The 15,005-nt window shown below is 49.3% G+C and overlaps 5 protein-coding genes across 5 annotated transcripts; 3 read left to right on the top strand and 2 right to left on the bottom strand.

The window, feature by feature from the left end:
- Positions 1-173: 173 nt before the first annotated feature.
- N7539_006347 (uncharacterized protein) lies at positions 174-1,064 on the top strand (the record flags this gene model as incomplete). Its single annotated transcript, XM_056935949.1, has 1 exon — positions 174-1,064. One exon carries the CDS (start codon positions 174-176, stop codon positions 1,062-1,064), a length of 891 nt encoding a protein of 296 aa, XP_056788873.1.
- A 216-nt stretch (positions 1,065-1,280) lies between these two features.
- On the bottom strand, positions 1,281-1,685 carry N7539_006346 (heat shock 9/12 family protein; the record flags this gene model as incomplete). The annotated part of the gene is made up of 3 exons (XM_056935948.1): positions 1,281-1,320; positions 1,399-1,591; positions 1,652-1,685. The coding sequence occupies 3 exons, from the start codon at positions 1,683-1,685 to the stop codon at positions 1,281-1,283; spliced, it is 267 nt and encodes an 88-aa protein (XP_056788872.1).
- Positions 1,686-6,444: 4,759 nt separating this feature from the next.
- Positions 6,445-8,555, top strand: N7539_006345 (IucC family-domain-containing protein; the record flags this gene model as incomplete). The annotated part of the gene is made up of 4 exons (XM_056935947.1): positions 6,445-6,997; positions 7,237-7,900; positions 7,971-8,436; positions 8,514-8,555. The coding sequence occupies 4 exons, from the start codon at positions 6,445-6,447 to the stop codon at positions 8,553-8,555; spliced, it is 1,725 nt and encodes a 574-aa protein (XP_056788871.1).
- Positions 8,556-9,182: 627 nt separating this feature from the next.
- On the bottom strand, positions 9,183-10,484 carry N7539_006344 (aspartate aminotransferase family protein; the record flags this gene model as incomplete). Its single annotated transcript, XM_056935946.1, has 1 exon — positions 9,183-10,484. One exon carries the CDS (start codon positions 10,482-10,484, stop codon positions 9,183-9,185), a length of 1,302 nt encoding a protein of 433 aa, XP_056788870.1.
- Positions 10,485-12,326: 1,842 nt separating this feature from the next.
- Positions 12,327-14,160, top strand: N7539_006343 (Cys/Met metabolismpyridoxal phosphate-dependent enzyme; the record flags this gene model as incomplete). The annotated part of the gene is made up of 3 exons (XM_056935945.1): positions 12,327-12,512; positions 12,587-13,497; positions 13,569-14,160. The coding sequence occupies 3 exons, from the start codon at positions 12,327-12,329 to the stop codon at positions 14,158-14,160; spliced, it is 1,689 nt and encodes a 562-aa protein (XP_056788869.1).
- Positions 14,161-15,005: the final 845 nt, after the last annotated feature.

Below are 15,005 nucleotides of genomic sequence, written 5' to 3'. Positions count from 1 at the left end.
GCAGTTGGGTCAGACCGCCTTCCGCGTATCTTATCGCATACATATGCCAGCAAACTGACAACGTACTACCAGTACCTGGAGCTACCTAATAATGATGCTCAGGCACGAAGTAGCCCTGCAAAATATAAATCTCCTGGTGATATCTCTCGCTGTTGGTCGCGATCGCCTGCACAATGGACCAGTTCCCCAATGGCGCTTTAGCCTCCCCTACTAAAGCTCGTCAGGCTGCCATTCAGGCGAAAGACTGGGCCTACGTGAACTCCTGGCTCAGCCGACACTATGCCCCAAAAACCGTTCCACCATTTGAGCGAAATGAGGATACTCTTCGGGTTTTATTAGCGCTCGCAGCAGCTAGTGATGCTGCAGATGAGGAAGCCGAGCTGCAACATCACGCACGAGAGGGTATTCTCGACGTATGCCGAACTCGAAACGCGAGTGACGCGAATGACGCTCATTGTCGGCAAAAACACGAGATTCTGGATGAATTCGAGATGGGCCTAGACGGAACAAGCCGAAGCAATTTGGAAGATCTTGCAGGCACAGCTTTTGTCCTCGGCCAGTGCTCTAATCCCACTCTGCAAAGCCTGAGCCAATCCGTTGTTGAGCTCACAGTAGAGGAGTTTGACATGCAAAACCAACTAGCAAAGGTACATGCATTACATCAACACCTGCAAAGGGAGCTTGAGCAGCTTGAACTTGATCTGCGGGAGCTAAGATCGAATCCGTCATATGAAACGCCTTCTGAGATCCAGAGCTCAACGTCGGAATGGGTGCGCAGCACGAAGATACTCAGTGCCAAGGTTGGAGAGTATCAGGATCGAATTGCACTACTTGAGCGCAATCAGCTCAATGGTCCAACTATTGAAGAAGTTATGATGGAGGAGCAGAAGGTCGTCCGTCTCAGGGACGATGTGAGATGTCTTGAAAGCCATGTGCGGGCGTTCCACGATCTCCCAGTGGATGTGACTGGGGCACACGCGCATTATCGGGAAATGGAGAAAAAGCTCAAGAACCTGAGACGTCAACGGGATGCTATGCTCGACAGTTCCACAGACCATCAGTGAGAAAGGAAGGTAGCTGATCTTCATACCCTCTTACGCATTAGAGCCTACTTTCAATGGAGACTGTCATTTTCTGAGTCATGGGATGGGCTCTGATATTGAAAAGCTAAGCTACTGTAGTGGTGAAAATCTCCATACGTGAAAACGTAGAGGCAATATGACCAGGGATAATGCCCAAGAAGCAATCAGCCCAGAGTCAAGATGCTACAACGAGGCAATTTACTTGTCGATGCCAAGGGCAGACTTGATCTTATCGCCGCTGTGTGAGAAATTGTTAGTGTATCTCCCAGCTGTGATTCGTGTTTCCACTATAGCGACAACGGAACATTAGACTTACACGGAGCCAGTGGCACCATCGTGAGCCTTGTTGTCATGCACACGCTGAGTCTTGTCAAAAGTCTCCTGAGTGGTGCTCTTGCTATCGTCAGGCTGGGCACCTCGAGTAATGCGGTCAGTGGTATCGGTGACGGTTTCCTTGATCTTCTCCTGGGTGGACTTGGCGGAGTCGGGAGTGATCTCCTCCTTCGCCTCTGTAGACGATAAACTATTAGCAGTCGACAAAAATGTTCAGCAACGTCAGTGATACGTACTGGTGGAGAAATCCTTGCGGCCGGCGTCAGACATGTTAAATGATGATGCTGAAGCTGGTTCTTCTTGACTTTGAAATATGTAAGGCTCTAAGGTCAAGTTGAATGTGGACGATAAAATATTGATGGATAGATGGATGATTGGAAGAAGAAGAAAAACCGGCAGAATCTCAGAAATTGCGAGCTTTTATAAGCTTGGGACAACTTTCATGTGACACTGCATGGAATAGCAAACGAGCAAACAAACTAGCAGAGGGTGTGTGACATGGTCTGTTTGTTGACGCCTGTCCGGACACCGGAACTTTCCGACCTTCTGCTTGATGAAAGATGAAAGCCGGAAATTTTCTGGGCTTTTGGATAGATTGCTAAGTTTATTGTACTAGACGTGTAATGCATGATATAAACTGAAAGAAAAGAAGATTCCACTTTTATCAGTCTGCGTTCTACGACATAACGCTAAAGTCCTTTGAGGACTAAGAGACAGCACCTCCCTACGTGAGCAAGCCTGAATGTCGCTCTTGATATAGTAAGGCCTTCCCCCACAGAATTATAATGAGAAGATGCTTAATCATATCGTAGCTCATGCCGACGTTCGAGCCCTAAAGTGCCTGCAAATCCCCTCTGAAGTGATGCACATAGTGTCTCACCCAGACTTGGTTGTTGAGATAGGAGATAAGTTAGCAACCACCCTGCAGAAAGTATATCAACTGCTCAGAAGTCACAATTCATGACTGTGTCTGTAGGGAACCTCCAGCCTAAGGTAGAACTGAGATATGACAGAGTATATGGCTCGGCGCTTTAAGGTGGACTTTGCCGATCACGGGGACTCGGAATCTCATAGACGAGGTAGTATTCCTAGCACAATGATGAAGCGTTGTATAGGTTCATTTCTCAAGCACCGGATTTAATATTAAAGGCCACACTTACCGCAATGAATAGTCGCAGGCATGTTGAAGTGGACTTGGTAGTCCCTGCAGTGCCTGATTCATAGGTCAGCCGTTCCGGTCATCAACTGAACACAGAACTACTGAAATGTCAGCAACGAACGGAGCCATGGATGTAGTAGAGAAGGCATTGATGAGATCAGTGACGAGGTAGACCCAAAATCTTGAGATATCTCGTGTCAGTATGTAGAGGGGTAGGCGAGATAATTCAATTCTCATACTCCTGTCCGTCTACATATTGCTGGAATTTATATGCTCTTGTTGTCTTCCTGCTCTTTCAGCCTTTGTGTCATTACCAACCTAAGAACCCAGGGCCGATACAGATAAATTTGAATATGCGAAAGTTTGACGATCAATCCCAGACCTTTTCTATACATATCATTGATGACAGCGAGGATGTATTGGACTCTTAGATGAATTAGCTAAGCATTTGACCATCTGAGTCATGCTGGCTGAGTTCCCGAATGCTAGACGCTTGAGCAGGCCGCTAAAACGCGTCGATTTTGTCCTCTTCAATAACTGGCATATCATCCCTTGGTCATGAGGATGGATAAAATGTGCTCTCACGACAAGATAATCACACCCACGTAGGATTATCGCGTGTCTTTCAGCAAGGAGATCTATTCGTACACCGAGCTGTGAAACCGTATCCATACAATGGCATGGTGAACAAGGGCTAGGTACGCTGAATCAAGGGAGAGTCAATGGAAAGAGATATAGCTGGAACAATATGTCAGACTCTAAAATTGCAATTGAACAAGACAAATATATACAGAAAAAGAAAGAAGTAGAATGAAACTCCGCGATCAGGGAGAGGCTGTACCCTGTCGAACAGCACCATTGGTACACCTCCCGGCATGGCTGATGGATCTGTAGCAGACGACTTCATGAACTGAGATAGAATGCATAGCTATTTCTGGCAAGCTTTTTCTACAAGACCCATCGGACATCATTTCCAGCAGAGAATCTGCCCGTGCAGAAACCCAAGCCAGCCATCCTCATTCTCCACCCACGTCCTCCACGCTTTTGCCATTTTCTGCAACTATGTCTCGCTAGCAAGTTGTTCTCGTACTACGGTCACGGCAAGGCCAGAGGAACGGGCTCTTTCTTCCATTACACCACCCTAGTACTCTCGTTCACCGCGGGTAGCAAAACACCAAGAACCCGCACTTTTTTTTCAGTTTCGCTGTTGAAAATCCAGCCTTTCTTGCCCAGACATGCAGTTGGAGATCTGCCTTGATATGATTGCCCGTAGCTTGTCGCATTCGAGCTTGGAGATCCCCCAAAGTCTCTAGAGCCTCGGAAGTAGGGTGTATCGTTGATTTGATAGACTCTTGGACCGCCACGATGCCTCCTGGCTTTACAACCCGCCGTATCTCCCTGAATGCTAGAACAGGGTCTGCGATGTGCTGGAGGACTTGATGCGCATGCACAACGTTGAAGGTATCGTCTGAAAATGGCAGACTGTGTATATCGGCGACGTCAAATTTAACGTTTGTCAATCCTCTGGAGCTGGTAAGTGACCGTGCTCCATCCAGTGGGTCAGATCCATAGTCGACGCTCACCACTTGGCTCTGGGGAACTCTTCTTGCCAAGTCGACCGTGATGGAGCCAGGACCGCAGCCAACATCGAGGATGCTCATGTGTGACCGCAGATATGGCAGCAAATAGGCGGCCGAATCATCGGCATCTCGCCAAATATAAGTCTGAAGGACCGAGGGAGAGTGATCATTTGTATAAGTCGGCGGAACAGCTCTCAGTGTAGGCTATTTTGACAGCAGGTTCCGTAGCAGTTGAGGTGTAGAAGCGAGTCTGATGAGACGCGGATTGAAGCTAGGTGAATGGTCTGACATATGTCAAGGCTGTCTTATGGCGATCAGAAGACAAAAGGTACTGTATCACTCACACGGGCATTATTCAAGGGGCATGCCTAAACAGTAGACATAGTGAACTGGAGAAAATGTGACTTACAATCGGTACTCAGAGATGCCAGGCCAATAGACGACCCATAAGCATTACTGAAGCAGAAGTGCATACAGAAGCTCCACCACGGGGACCATTGTCTTTGTTTGACTTGTTCTTGGAGCTTTGATCCCCCCGTGATTGACCACTCATTTTTGCTGTGAGTGTGGTCCCTCGTCCCAGCATCGTCCAGTCGGATCAGATGAGGTATTGATAGACCCAAGAGCCAAGACACTGAACACTTTTCTAGCGAAGCTATCCGTAGCTTTGGTAACGAAGACCGCACTAATTGCATGATACAGGATCGTTCTGCATCTCGGTAGGGCTCGGAGACCACAGAGAAAGAACTATCAGCACTCAGCCCCGTGACAATCCGACCCTGACATGTGAACGTGTTAGTTCACACTTCACACCCAAGGTCCAGGCGGTTAGGGTTGCTTAGTCAACGGTTGCTGACGGGAGGAAAACAAAACCGAGCCAGTTGAATAGAGGTGGTAAATTGAAATAGGAAGTGAAATCCATTGTAGTGCCCAAGTCGACGCAGGCAGGAGAAGACTACCTGGTCACGTCTCAGTGGTTAGATTCTATGATTATCATTATTCTCTCCACGCATGCATCCCAGACGCGCGAGGAGCGGGGCCGAGATCGGGCCCAGGATGTCTAGGCTAATCCAAGCCCAGGCCTGATCTGCGACGTCGCAGATCTGCATGCTGAGATACGTAACCCAGGCACATATGGAACAGTTCGTGCATTTGAACGTACCCGAGTATGCAAACCTGCGGGCCAGCAAGCCCACTCGAGCTGAAATAGCTACCGGGAAGAGCCTCCGGCAGATCAGGTAGGGACTACCCTGGCAAGTCACATTGTATATTTCCTTGATTCAGAATGTGAGACAGCATCTGCGCCGCCAAGTACAGAGATGCTCCAAGTTGTTTACTTCAAGTATCGCGTATAAAATTGAATATACTGTATCGACATACGTATTGCCATAGAACATGGACATTGTACAAATTGCAGTATGTAGTTATGGATGTCTGTTAGGGGTTGGGTCCGGCAGATGCTGCGCTGGTAATCATGATTGAGCTTTGCATAAAATAGGACTACCAACCTAAGTGCAGATGAATGCCAACCCTTTGAAGTTGACCGTGCTCAATGAGATCCACGGTGGAGCCCGCAATCAGCACTAGTTCCTAGTCCTACATATAGTAGTAGTACTGAGTACAAATGAAGTTTTATGTTGTGGAAGTGACCACAAACAGCGCAATGGCGAGATAGTACCCGACTCTAGTCCAGGTCATGTTTGGTCGCACCGCTAGTCCCTCATTGAATGTCATCTTCTCGCCCCCCTGCATACTCGGTGTGATGAGAAGTTAGGAGTTATCGAGGGAAGACACCTCTCGCCAAGCTTCGTTCATGCTTTCTGATTGCGGTTTTGCAAGGATGCACCTTTTAGGACCGCCCGACTATCTCACTGCTTCAACGCTATACCCAGAAGAGGGACTATCTTCGTGATCGCCACCGCTAGACTATGAGCTATTGGCACGTTCATTCGGACAGACAAGGAATTGACAAATCAATACTCGAGGTCTTGTTATGCACAGCGTGGGAAATATCAAAATCCATTATTCTCAGCCATTATCCACCGAAACTCTGTTTGTAACTGGTCCATCGTGGGTCAAATTGGGTCGAATTGGGTCAAACAGTCCCATTTCGATGAGATGCATGCAGCATAAACCATTGACCGACAAAACAAGAAGATCAGCGGGCGGCTGAGATAATTTTTGTGAGATGTACCATAGGAGAAAAGTTTGAATATGTCGCAGGGACCACTCTTAAAATTGATGGTTCGCTTTGATATCGAGAACGACTCAACTCTCTCATCACACCAGAATGTCGGTAATTCTTGGAGACCACCTGGTTTCGACCGGGGAAATTACATCGCCAACATCGTTCTTGCCCCATGTTAATGCAGTTAATGCAGTGGAGGATTTGAAAGCAGTCAGCACGACTGTAGAAATTGGGACTGAGGTATCTTCGGACTTTCTCAGGCGACGAGCCTACTGGGAGACCACCAAGCGCGTGCTTGCACAGGCAGTCAATGAAGAGTTAGTCGTCGGCACTCTCGAGACAACAGCTCGATCCAAATGGTTGCTCTTGCGCGCACCCAAGCCAGAAGCCATTGCTGGGTACGATGGTACCTGGATCAAGTGTGGCGTCCGTGCTGACGCCTATGTTGAAACGGACGGCGCGAGGATCTTTGGTTTCTTGCGAGCCGAAGACTTGCTCACTCCCGTGCTGCTCGGACGCACAGCGGTCGAAGCTGTCGAAGAGCTTGACCCAGAAGTGCTGTGTCGCATCATTTGCAGTTGGCAGCCTGAATTGGCTCAAAACGGGGGAGGAGCCACGCTGGTTGGAGAAATCAAAAATGCTAGAGATAACCAGGGTATGTTCAAAAAAGAGTCTGTACGGTGATACGGAGTTTGACTAATTCACGATAGTGAAATGGCTGGAGATCGCTGCTACGCAACCAAGATTGCATCTCAAATCTCCTATGGCTGACTGGGAGCAATCAGTCGTGACAGGGCATCCCACACATCCGGTAAGTTTCTCTCTCACGAGACTCGATGCGCAGAAGACTGAAACTGACGGTGACTTAGCTTCACAAAACATGCTTCGCTCAAGCCCCCTTGAAGCCTGTCGTGCCAGACGACATCCCGGAAATGCTATCTCCTGAACTCACGTTCCTCTCCATTCCCAGATCGGAAATGAGAGTTACTGGACCCTTTGAGCAGCTCCTGGAGCCGCTTCTCAGCTCACTCGAGATCCCCAAGGCCGAAAATCCTGATCGAATCACTGTGCCATGCTTCACACGCCAGCTGCCAAGTATCTTGCCCTTGTACCCTCAAGCCCGCCGTCTAAAAAGTGTCCCCAACTGTTGCCGCGCTCAGATCTCAATGCGCAGTCTCTCATTCAACCCCGAGACCAACTTTCCTCATCACATCAAGATGTCACTGTTTGTTCAAATCACCTCTGGTCTGAGGAACGTCAAGCCCTGGGGAGCAGTTCTGGGTCCTGTTCTTGGTAAATTACTACCAAAGTTGCTTCCAGAAAATGTATGGATGCTTGAGGAACCTGCATCTGTTACAGGCGCACAGGAGGACTTTAAAGATGCGGGTCAAATATCGGCTGTCATCCGAACTCTGCCAAAACAACTGGCCGACAATCCCGACGAGGTGCTTATTCCCGGTGCCGGGCTCTACCAGAAGCCATTCAACGAGGATCAAACATACATGGAGATCCTCTTTGGTCTTGATGACCTGAAGAAGAGACAAGATTGGTTTAGGAAGTAGGTCTTCTATTATTTCTGCAGTCTTTATCTTCTTGCTTGCCCTTCATGGCTGACACTTCAAAAATAGGTATGCTGCCCTATTGTTCTCTGCACTGATGCCCCCGTTAGTTCGCTACGGGCTTGGCTTCGAAAGCCACCTTCAGAATGTCCTTGTCCGTGTCAATTTCAAGACAAAGGAGCTCACCGGGTTCGCTATCCGCGATTTTGAGGGAACTAGAATCCATTACCCTACGTTCCTCCGCTCAGGGTATGAACTCAATGAGCTTCCTGCGGGCTCTCCACATCTTTCCGACACCGCACGTAAGCCATGGAACAAAGTGCACCATTCCATCATTCAGGATAATGTGAGCCCGATCTTGCATATATTGGGTTTGGAGGCCCACGGAGGCTGGTTGATCGTTCGGGAAGAGTTGGAACGAGTGCTGAACCCTGCCGAGGATCCCGATGCACGAGGCCTGTGGGAATATTTCACCCAGGAGAAGATGTCGATTCCCCGATTCATGGGAATGCGATTGATCGGCCGCTATGTTGAGGTAAGTCCCTACATAATGACTTTTTTTGAAGAGAATGAAATCATAATAGCGTTTGCTTGCGACTAACACTCGGACAGAGCCATGAGATTGACGTGCCGAACTTTGTTCTTCGGAAGTGATTTTGAGAAGGAGATCAGGCAGCTAGTAGCTACCTTACTTAGTCCTCGTCACCTGTTCAACCGTGTGTCCTAGATGTCTCCTAGCAAACCGAAGTCTGAACTCTACTTGAGAAGGCAAACTGCGTTGCTGTACCTCAGCCTAATCCCCAAAATGAATCTCGGCTTTCAAACTGTCTGTGTATACATTGAAAAGTTCTCGTGTCGTAGTCTTGGGAAAGACCGGACCTGGAGTTTTTTTTCAGGGAGGTGAATGCTCTGAATAATAGCTTGAAGACGCGCAGAAGTTGATGCGCAGGCTCAAGAATCTCGCAGACAGTTCTATGGAGGTAATGGAGATATGTAGAATATATTTTTGGTACATACCTGGGTACGATCCGTGAATTCTATAAAGAAGAAGGAGCAGCTCGGGCAGCCGGTTGCCCGAGCTGTCAATTGCTACTTTGAGAGACCAACAAGAACGGGTTGGGGAGAGAAGGAGAGGAAGAAGGGAAAACCTGCCCACGCAGGGGAAACCCTCCAAACCTCTCAACACAAGCTGGTCCTGGCACCAGGCACATCACCCAGGATCCCCCATCATACATGTTGTCTGCAACTGGACGATACCGAAATGGATATATTCTGAGGGTACTACTGCACTAGTACGGCTGCAAGAGATTGGTCTAGGATTTGAAGAGCCTGATCGATCTCTTGCGCAGACACGGTGATCGGTGGGACTAGACGAATAACCGATCCCTGCGCGGGAGAGGGAACAACACTACACGACAATCCACCGGCCAAGGATTTCTCCACGACAGCATGTCCCAGATCCTTTGCAGTGATGGCTGCCCCTGGTTTTGTCACCAATTCCAAGCCCTGAAGAAGTCCACGTCCGCGCACATCGCCGATCCACCCTCCGTACTTTCCCTGAAGTTGGCGCAAACCTTGTGTCAGCTGGGCTCCACGTTCAGCCGAGTTCTGACAGAGTCCATCACGCTCGACGATCTCCAGGGTCTTGTTCCCCACAGCGGCAGTCAAGGGGTCGTTCTGATGGGTTGTGTTCCAATAGAACACCGAGTTCCGGCAGCCTTTCTCGATTTCAGCACTGGTGACGAGAGCGGCAAGAGGAACGCCACAGCCCAAGGTCTTGGACAAAAGAAGGATATCGGGGACAAAGCCCTCCTCTTCTTGGAAAGCGAACATCTTGCCAGTTCGTCCGACGCCGGTCTGTGCCTCATCCACGATCAACACGATCCCGCGCTTCTTGCATTCAGCACTGAGCCGCGTCAGGTAACCGCCGGGCAGTTCTAAGATGCCTCCTCCGGACAGAATCGGCTCGATCACAAATGCGGCGAGCGATCCGACGCTCTGGCGATCAAGCAAGGACCAACCGTAATCGAATTCGGCCTCCCAGTCGTACTTTCCGTCTCGCTGGAAGGGCGATCCGTATGCATACGGTGCGGGGAAAGCCAGCTGGCCCGGCATGCATGGCAGTCCAGTGTTGCGATATTTGGAGAAAGTGGCGGAGCTGGCGGCCCCAGTCTGGCCGTGATAGCTTGCAGTGAGAGCTATGACCTCGAACTTTCCGGTGTAGGCCTTGGCCAGCTTGATTCCGGCCTCGACACTCTCCGATCCTGTGTTCAAGAGAAGAGTCTTCTCCAGGGGTGAGGGCAGCAAGCGAGCCAATCGGAGAACCAAGTCCGCCACGGGCTCTGTGATCATCGTGCTGTGTAGGTGATCGACCGTCTCAATCTGAGTTTTCACCACATCCACAATCTCGGGATGGGAATGCCCCAGGAGCGAGCTTCGCTGACCTGACGTGAAGTCAAGGATTTGGCGTCCCTCATCGTCTGTGAGGTACGTCCCCCGCGCCTTGACCACTTTTACTGGAGAGATGATGATGCCAGTGTAGAGGAGGTGGTTTGTCGCCGAGGCAAGGTCGAATGTCGTCATGTCTGTGACAAGGAATTCTGATTCGGGTAAGATCAAGAAAAAGAGAATTTTCCTAGGACTCCCGACCTGGAAATATATGGAAAGGGAAATGGTTGAATAGTCAAAAGGGGAACTGTGAACACCCAAGTGGTTCAGGTTCTTGTGTCAAAATTATAGGCAGCGCATCTACGATCACTCATACTCGGCGGTGTGCGTGGAACATGGGCACGTACTGTACGTGTCGAGCCATCACGACCATGACATAGAATAGAATTGGGATACCAACCTCCTTGAGAAGGAATTGCGTGCTAGTAAACGCATTGCGTCGACATGCAAGCGGAGCGTGTCCCTCGCCACTCTCACTGCTCCACCATACAGCTCAGCTAGCCACCACATTGTGAAATTCCCCCACGTCGCTGGCCTACCTGGCCCACTTGGCCGTGGGGAGGATGAATGAGCTTCGATATGTCGTGGGTCAGTGATACTACGGTGGAGTGTGGAGCATAGCTTCTTACCATTACTAGTAATGATAGTCACTCTGGCGTGCGGGAGTGGGAACGGCTAAAACAATAGGGTCTGAGAGCTGAGAGATGAAGTCGCTAGTTAAAGTTGAATATCCATGCCCGAGTCCGAGTACTGTGTAGTGTATAGTGTAAAGTGTATAGTGTAAAGTGTATAGTGTAAAGTGTATAGTGTATACGAGTTAGACATGGCCATTGAATGATATTTTCGATCACCGCGACCGTTTAGGTAGGATTGCATACAATTCTTCCTCTGTTCCTTTGTTAATGATAACGTTTAACAATCTATCCCATGAGTAAAATGCCCACTGGCGGTGCACGATTCCAGGATACATTGCTAAGGAACTAACCGAGACGTGACTTCTTTCAAGTACAAGGAACAGCAAAGCTCGTGTCTAGAGATTTGTGCATGAAATATCTTATACTTTGATCAAATATAATTGGATGCGCATTGACTCAGAGTTGAATCCCACTTTTATTCTGTTCAATGTTCCTTCACGGGTTGTATTGGTGGAGCTACTGCATGGAGCTGCAAGTAATGGGCGCCAAATGATACATCTCATGGGACCCGTGTTGTCGCTCACCGCACTTTAGATCCGAGTATGTCCGAGTCTGGCAGAGCTGATGGATCGACTAAACTTTTCAGTTTACTTCTGGCTGCACGGGCCACCCTCACGGGGTTAGCCGGTAACCTTTTCCAGGCTTTGTGGCGCTTGTTGTACCGAAGGCTCGGGCCGGCTTGTATCAAATTCATTCACGCATACGCGTCAACTGTATATTTCTGAGTATATGTCCCTGCTAAGCTACACAATTTGAACTCGATTCACAGAAGACGCGGGTCACAAACTGAGAGTAAGTGGGGAAAAGAGGCAATAAGTCTCAGTTTTCCTTCCTGAGCGGCAAAATCCAGGCCGTGATCGAGATCACCGAAGTGTGAGAGTCTTTGGATCTACAGTATCTGCATGTATATACCTCCAGACACGATGGACATGCAGACTGAGAAGTTCGGGTGGTTACACACGCCTGCTCGGTACAGGTCTTCCGAGATGCCGAGATGCAGGCACTGTGCAGTCAGGCTTGTATCCTACGAAGATTTCGAAGTCGCTGCACGCCGTCGTCAGCTCAAGCTCCTCGGTTAGTCATATCAACTTAACCCTACCTAAGGCACGACGCAGACTTCTCGTATGCGGATCAGAAATCTTTGTGAATAGTGTCTAGTGAACTGATTTACACTAGTCACATTATTCTGTGTATTTAAACGCTCATGATTCCTACGATCATTTGACCCCAGATCTTGAATATCCTCTTCTGCCCTCCACCCCCAGTTTACATTTACTTCACTATGCAAGTCCAATATCAGCTGCCACCTCCTCTTGGCCATGCGGTTCCTGTGTTGAAGGAGCACGCAATTTCTGTACACTTCCCTGCCTGGGCCGATGTGGCAGGCTACGGGTCTGGAAACAAAGAAGTTACGGCGGCTTTACAAAATGGCTATCCCAGGACCTTTTTGCACACGTTCGTTCGAGAGGTACGCACTTGACAGACTCTCGACTACGCTGGCGCCCAAGGGTCTTAGTAGAATACTAATACACCTGACTCTAGTTCTTTAATCGATGTCTCCACGACCTCCCCCAGCCCGTGGAAAGCATCGCCGTGTTCCCCGATTACCAGAGTGCAGCTGACTGCCGGTCTTTCTTGATGGACAAGAAGCTCCACCCAGACGGTGCTGTTGACGAGAAGGATACATCACTATTTGCGGTGAAACTCAGTCAGGGACCCTCACAATCTGATGCTGAATTCGCCTCGATCCCCCAGCTCTATGCTGTGACACATCCGCATGCCGCAGAGTCGCAGAAAATGACGTTCTGGAGATTGAACGGTCGTGGCATCTCTTCCAGAGTGGCCAAACAATGCCTTCAATGCAGCAAGTGTGAACTGAAACCTGTTGCTGGCTCGCTACAAGAATCTTCCAATATCAAGGATCTGGCCGTCTATGGCACCCTTCGCAAGCGGGTGGCCGACCTCATCTCGCGCTCCCCCATTAATCCTAATAAGCCCTTGCCGACCAGTGAGGATGTCTTTCTCAGCGCATCGGGCATGGCTGCACTCTATCATGTCAACCAGGCGCTTTTACGATGGCGGAGGGCTGACATTGTGATGCTCGGCTTCCCCTATGAGCTCTCTATCAAGATGATTGAGACAATTGGTGTGCCGTACCATCTGTACAGCTTTGGCACCGATCAAGATATCGACAATCTGGAAGCACTTTTAATCAAGAATGCTGACGAAGGCCGCAAAATTCAATCTGTGTGGTGTGAATGTCCCAATAACCCGGTCTTGCGAACGCCGGACATGCACCGGGTGCGTGAGCTGGCAGACAAGTACGATTTCCTTTTTGTGGTGGACGATACCATTGGGAGTGCCGCCAATATCGATGTGACTGATGTTGCTGATATCATTGTCACATCATTGACGAAGAACTTCAGTGGCTACGCCAATGTTCTCGGAGGATGGTGGGTTTTCAATCGTACCTGCCGCATTTTGCGATTCATTTGACAGACTACTCACTGCGTGAAATCAACAGTGTCACTTTGAACCCGAACTTCCCTCATTACCGAGAGCTCAGCACCGTCTTCGCAGCAACTCATGTCAACAACCTCTTTGCAGAAGATGCGCTTCAGTTAGAGGTCAACAGTCGCAACTACCTCGAGCGCTTTACGCAGCAAAACAAGACCGCTGCCTATCTGATTGATTATCTGACCCCCTTCATTGCTGATCCCCACAGCGCGCTGAATGATATTTATTCGCCCCGTGTCTGCTGGAGCCGAAAGAACTACTGCAAATTCATGCGACCCGCGACCGACGAATTCGAGCCGGGCTTTGGCTCCGTCTTTGGAGTGGATTTTGCGACCACTGCGCAAGCGTCCGCTTTCTTTGACAACTTCCCCGTGTGCAAAGGGCCTTCATTTGGTGCCGATGTCACCATTGCCTTACCGTATGTTCAGCTGGTCATGCAGAACCAGAAGGACTGGGCTAGAGGGCATGGACTGAATGAGACTTTGATTCGAATCTCTATTGGTCTCGAAGACCCAGAAGTGTTGCTGGGTCATATCAAGGCGGCTTTGCGGGCGGCGGATGAGGCCCAGGCATCGCTCTGTCGCGACATCATGTCATGAGAGAATTATCGGCGCAGGGAATGATGGTGACCGAGGACTGCTTTTTTGATATATGTATCTAGTGCAACCTCACGCATATAATGGGGCGCTCGAGAAATGAGCAACCAAGCTTGAGCCAGTTACACAGGTGATTCCCAGTCTGCTTCCCACGATGCTGCTGTTCTCCTATAGATCATGGATATGAGGTCGCGTCGGTTTAACATCTTGAAAAAACGCTCTAAACCATCTAAGGTTGCTCTGTATAGTCTGAAAGCTTGCTCGGTGGAGTGAAATTGACGTCACTGAAACAACTTCCAATCTTCTCCTCTCAAACATCCAGTTGCTCTTGCCCGAGGCGACCTTGGGTTGCACTAATTAGAATCACTGAACACTTGTCTATCTCGAACACTTATCATATTTCTACCACCTCGCCTGTCACATTTTTCAAACGAGCTCAATCTATTGAGAAAGTAGTATCCATCTTCCTGATAGTTTATGAGTTATATCCATGTGTGTCGGACCAATTGGCATCGACAAAACAGCTTCAAACAAGGGCGCGTATTTATCTAGAGTATCTTTTCACACATCACCACACCGGGGCCCAGTATCACCTGGATGTTTGGATCATAACAGACCATTGGTCGATGGAAATTGAGTTGCTGCATTAGAATTTCTATTCGAACCGGGAAGGATTTACCTCGCCTTGCTGCGAGCGTGTCCCAAAACGGTAACATGCCGACTGCAAGCTGTGCTGCAAGGTTCCCCGTGCCCCCGAGGAGATGACGGGCTCGATAGCTTTGCTTCTGACAAATCGCTTCACGGTCCATCTAATTTCAGCTCGGGTGGAGCCCGCGAGTCCTCCGAGG

Source organism: Penicillium diatomitis (assembly GCF_028827545.1).
Source record: "Penicillium diatomitis strain IBT 30728 chromosome Unknown utg000008l_segment0_segment0, whole genome shotgun sequence".
Taxonomy (NCBI): domain Eukaryota; kingdom Fungi; phylum Ascomycota; class Eurotiomycetes; order Eurotiales; family Aspergillaceae; genus Penicillium; species Penicillium diatomitis.
This window is presented reverse-complemented; position numbering and strand designations above follow the sequence as displayed.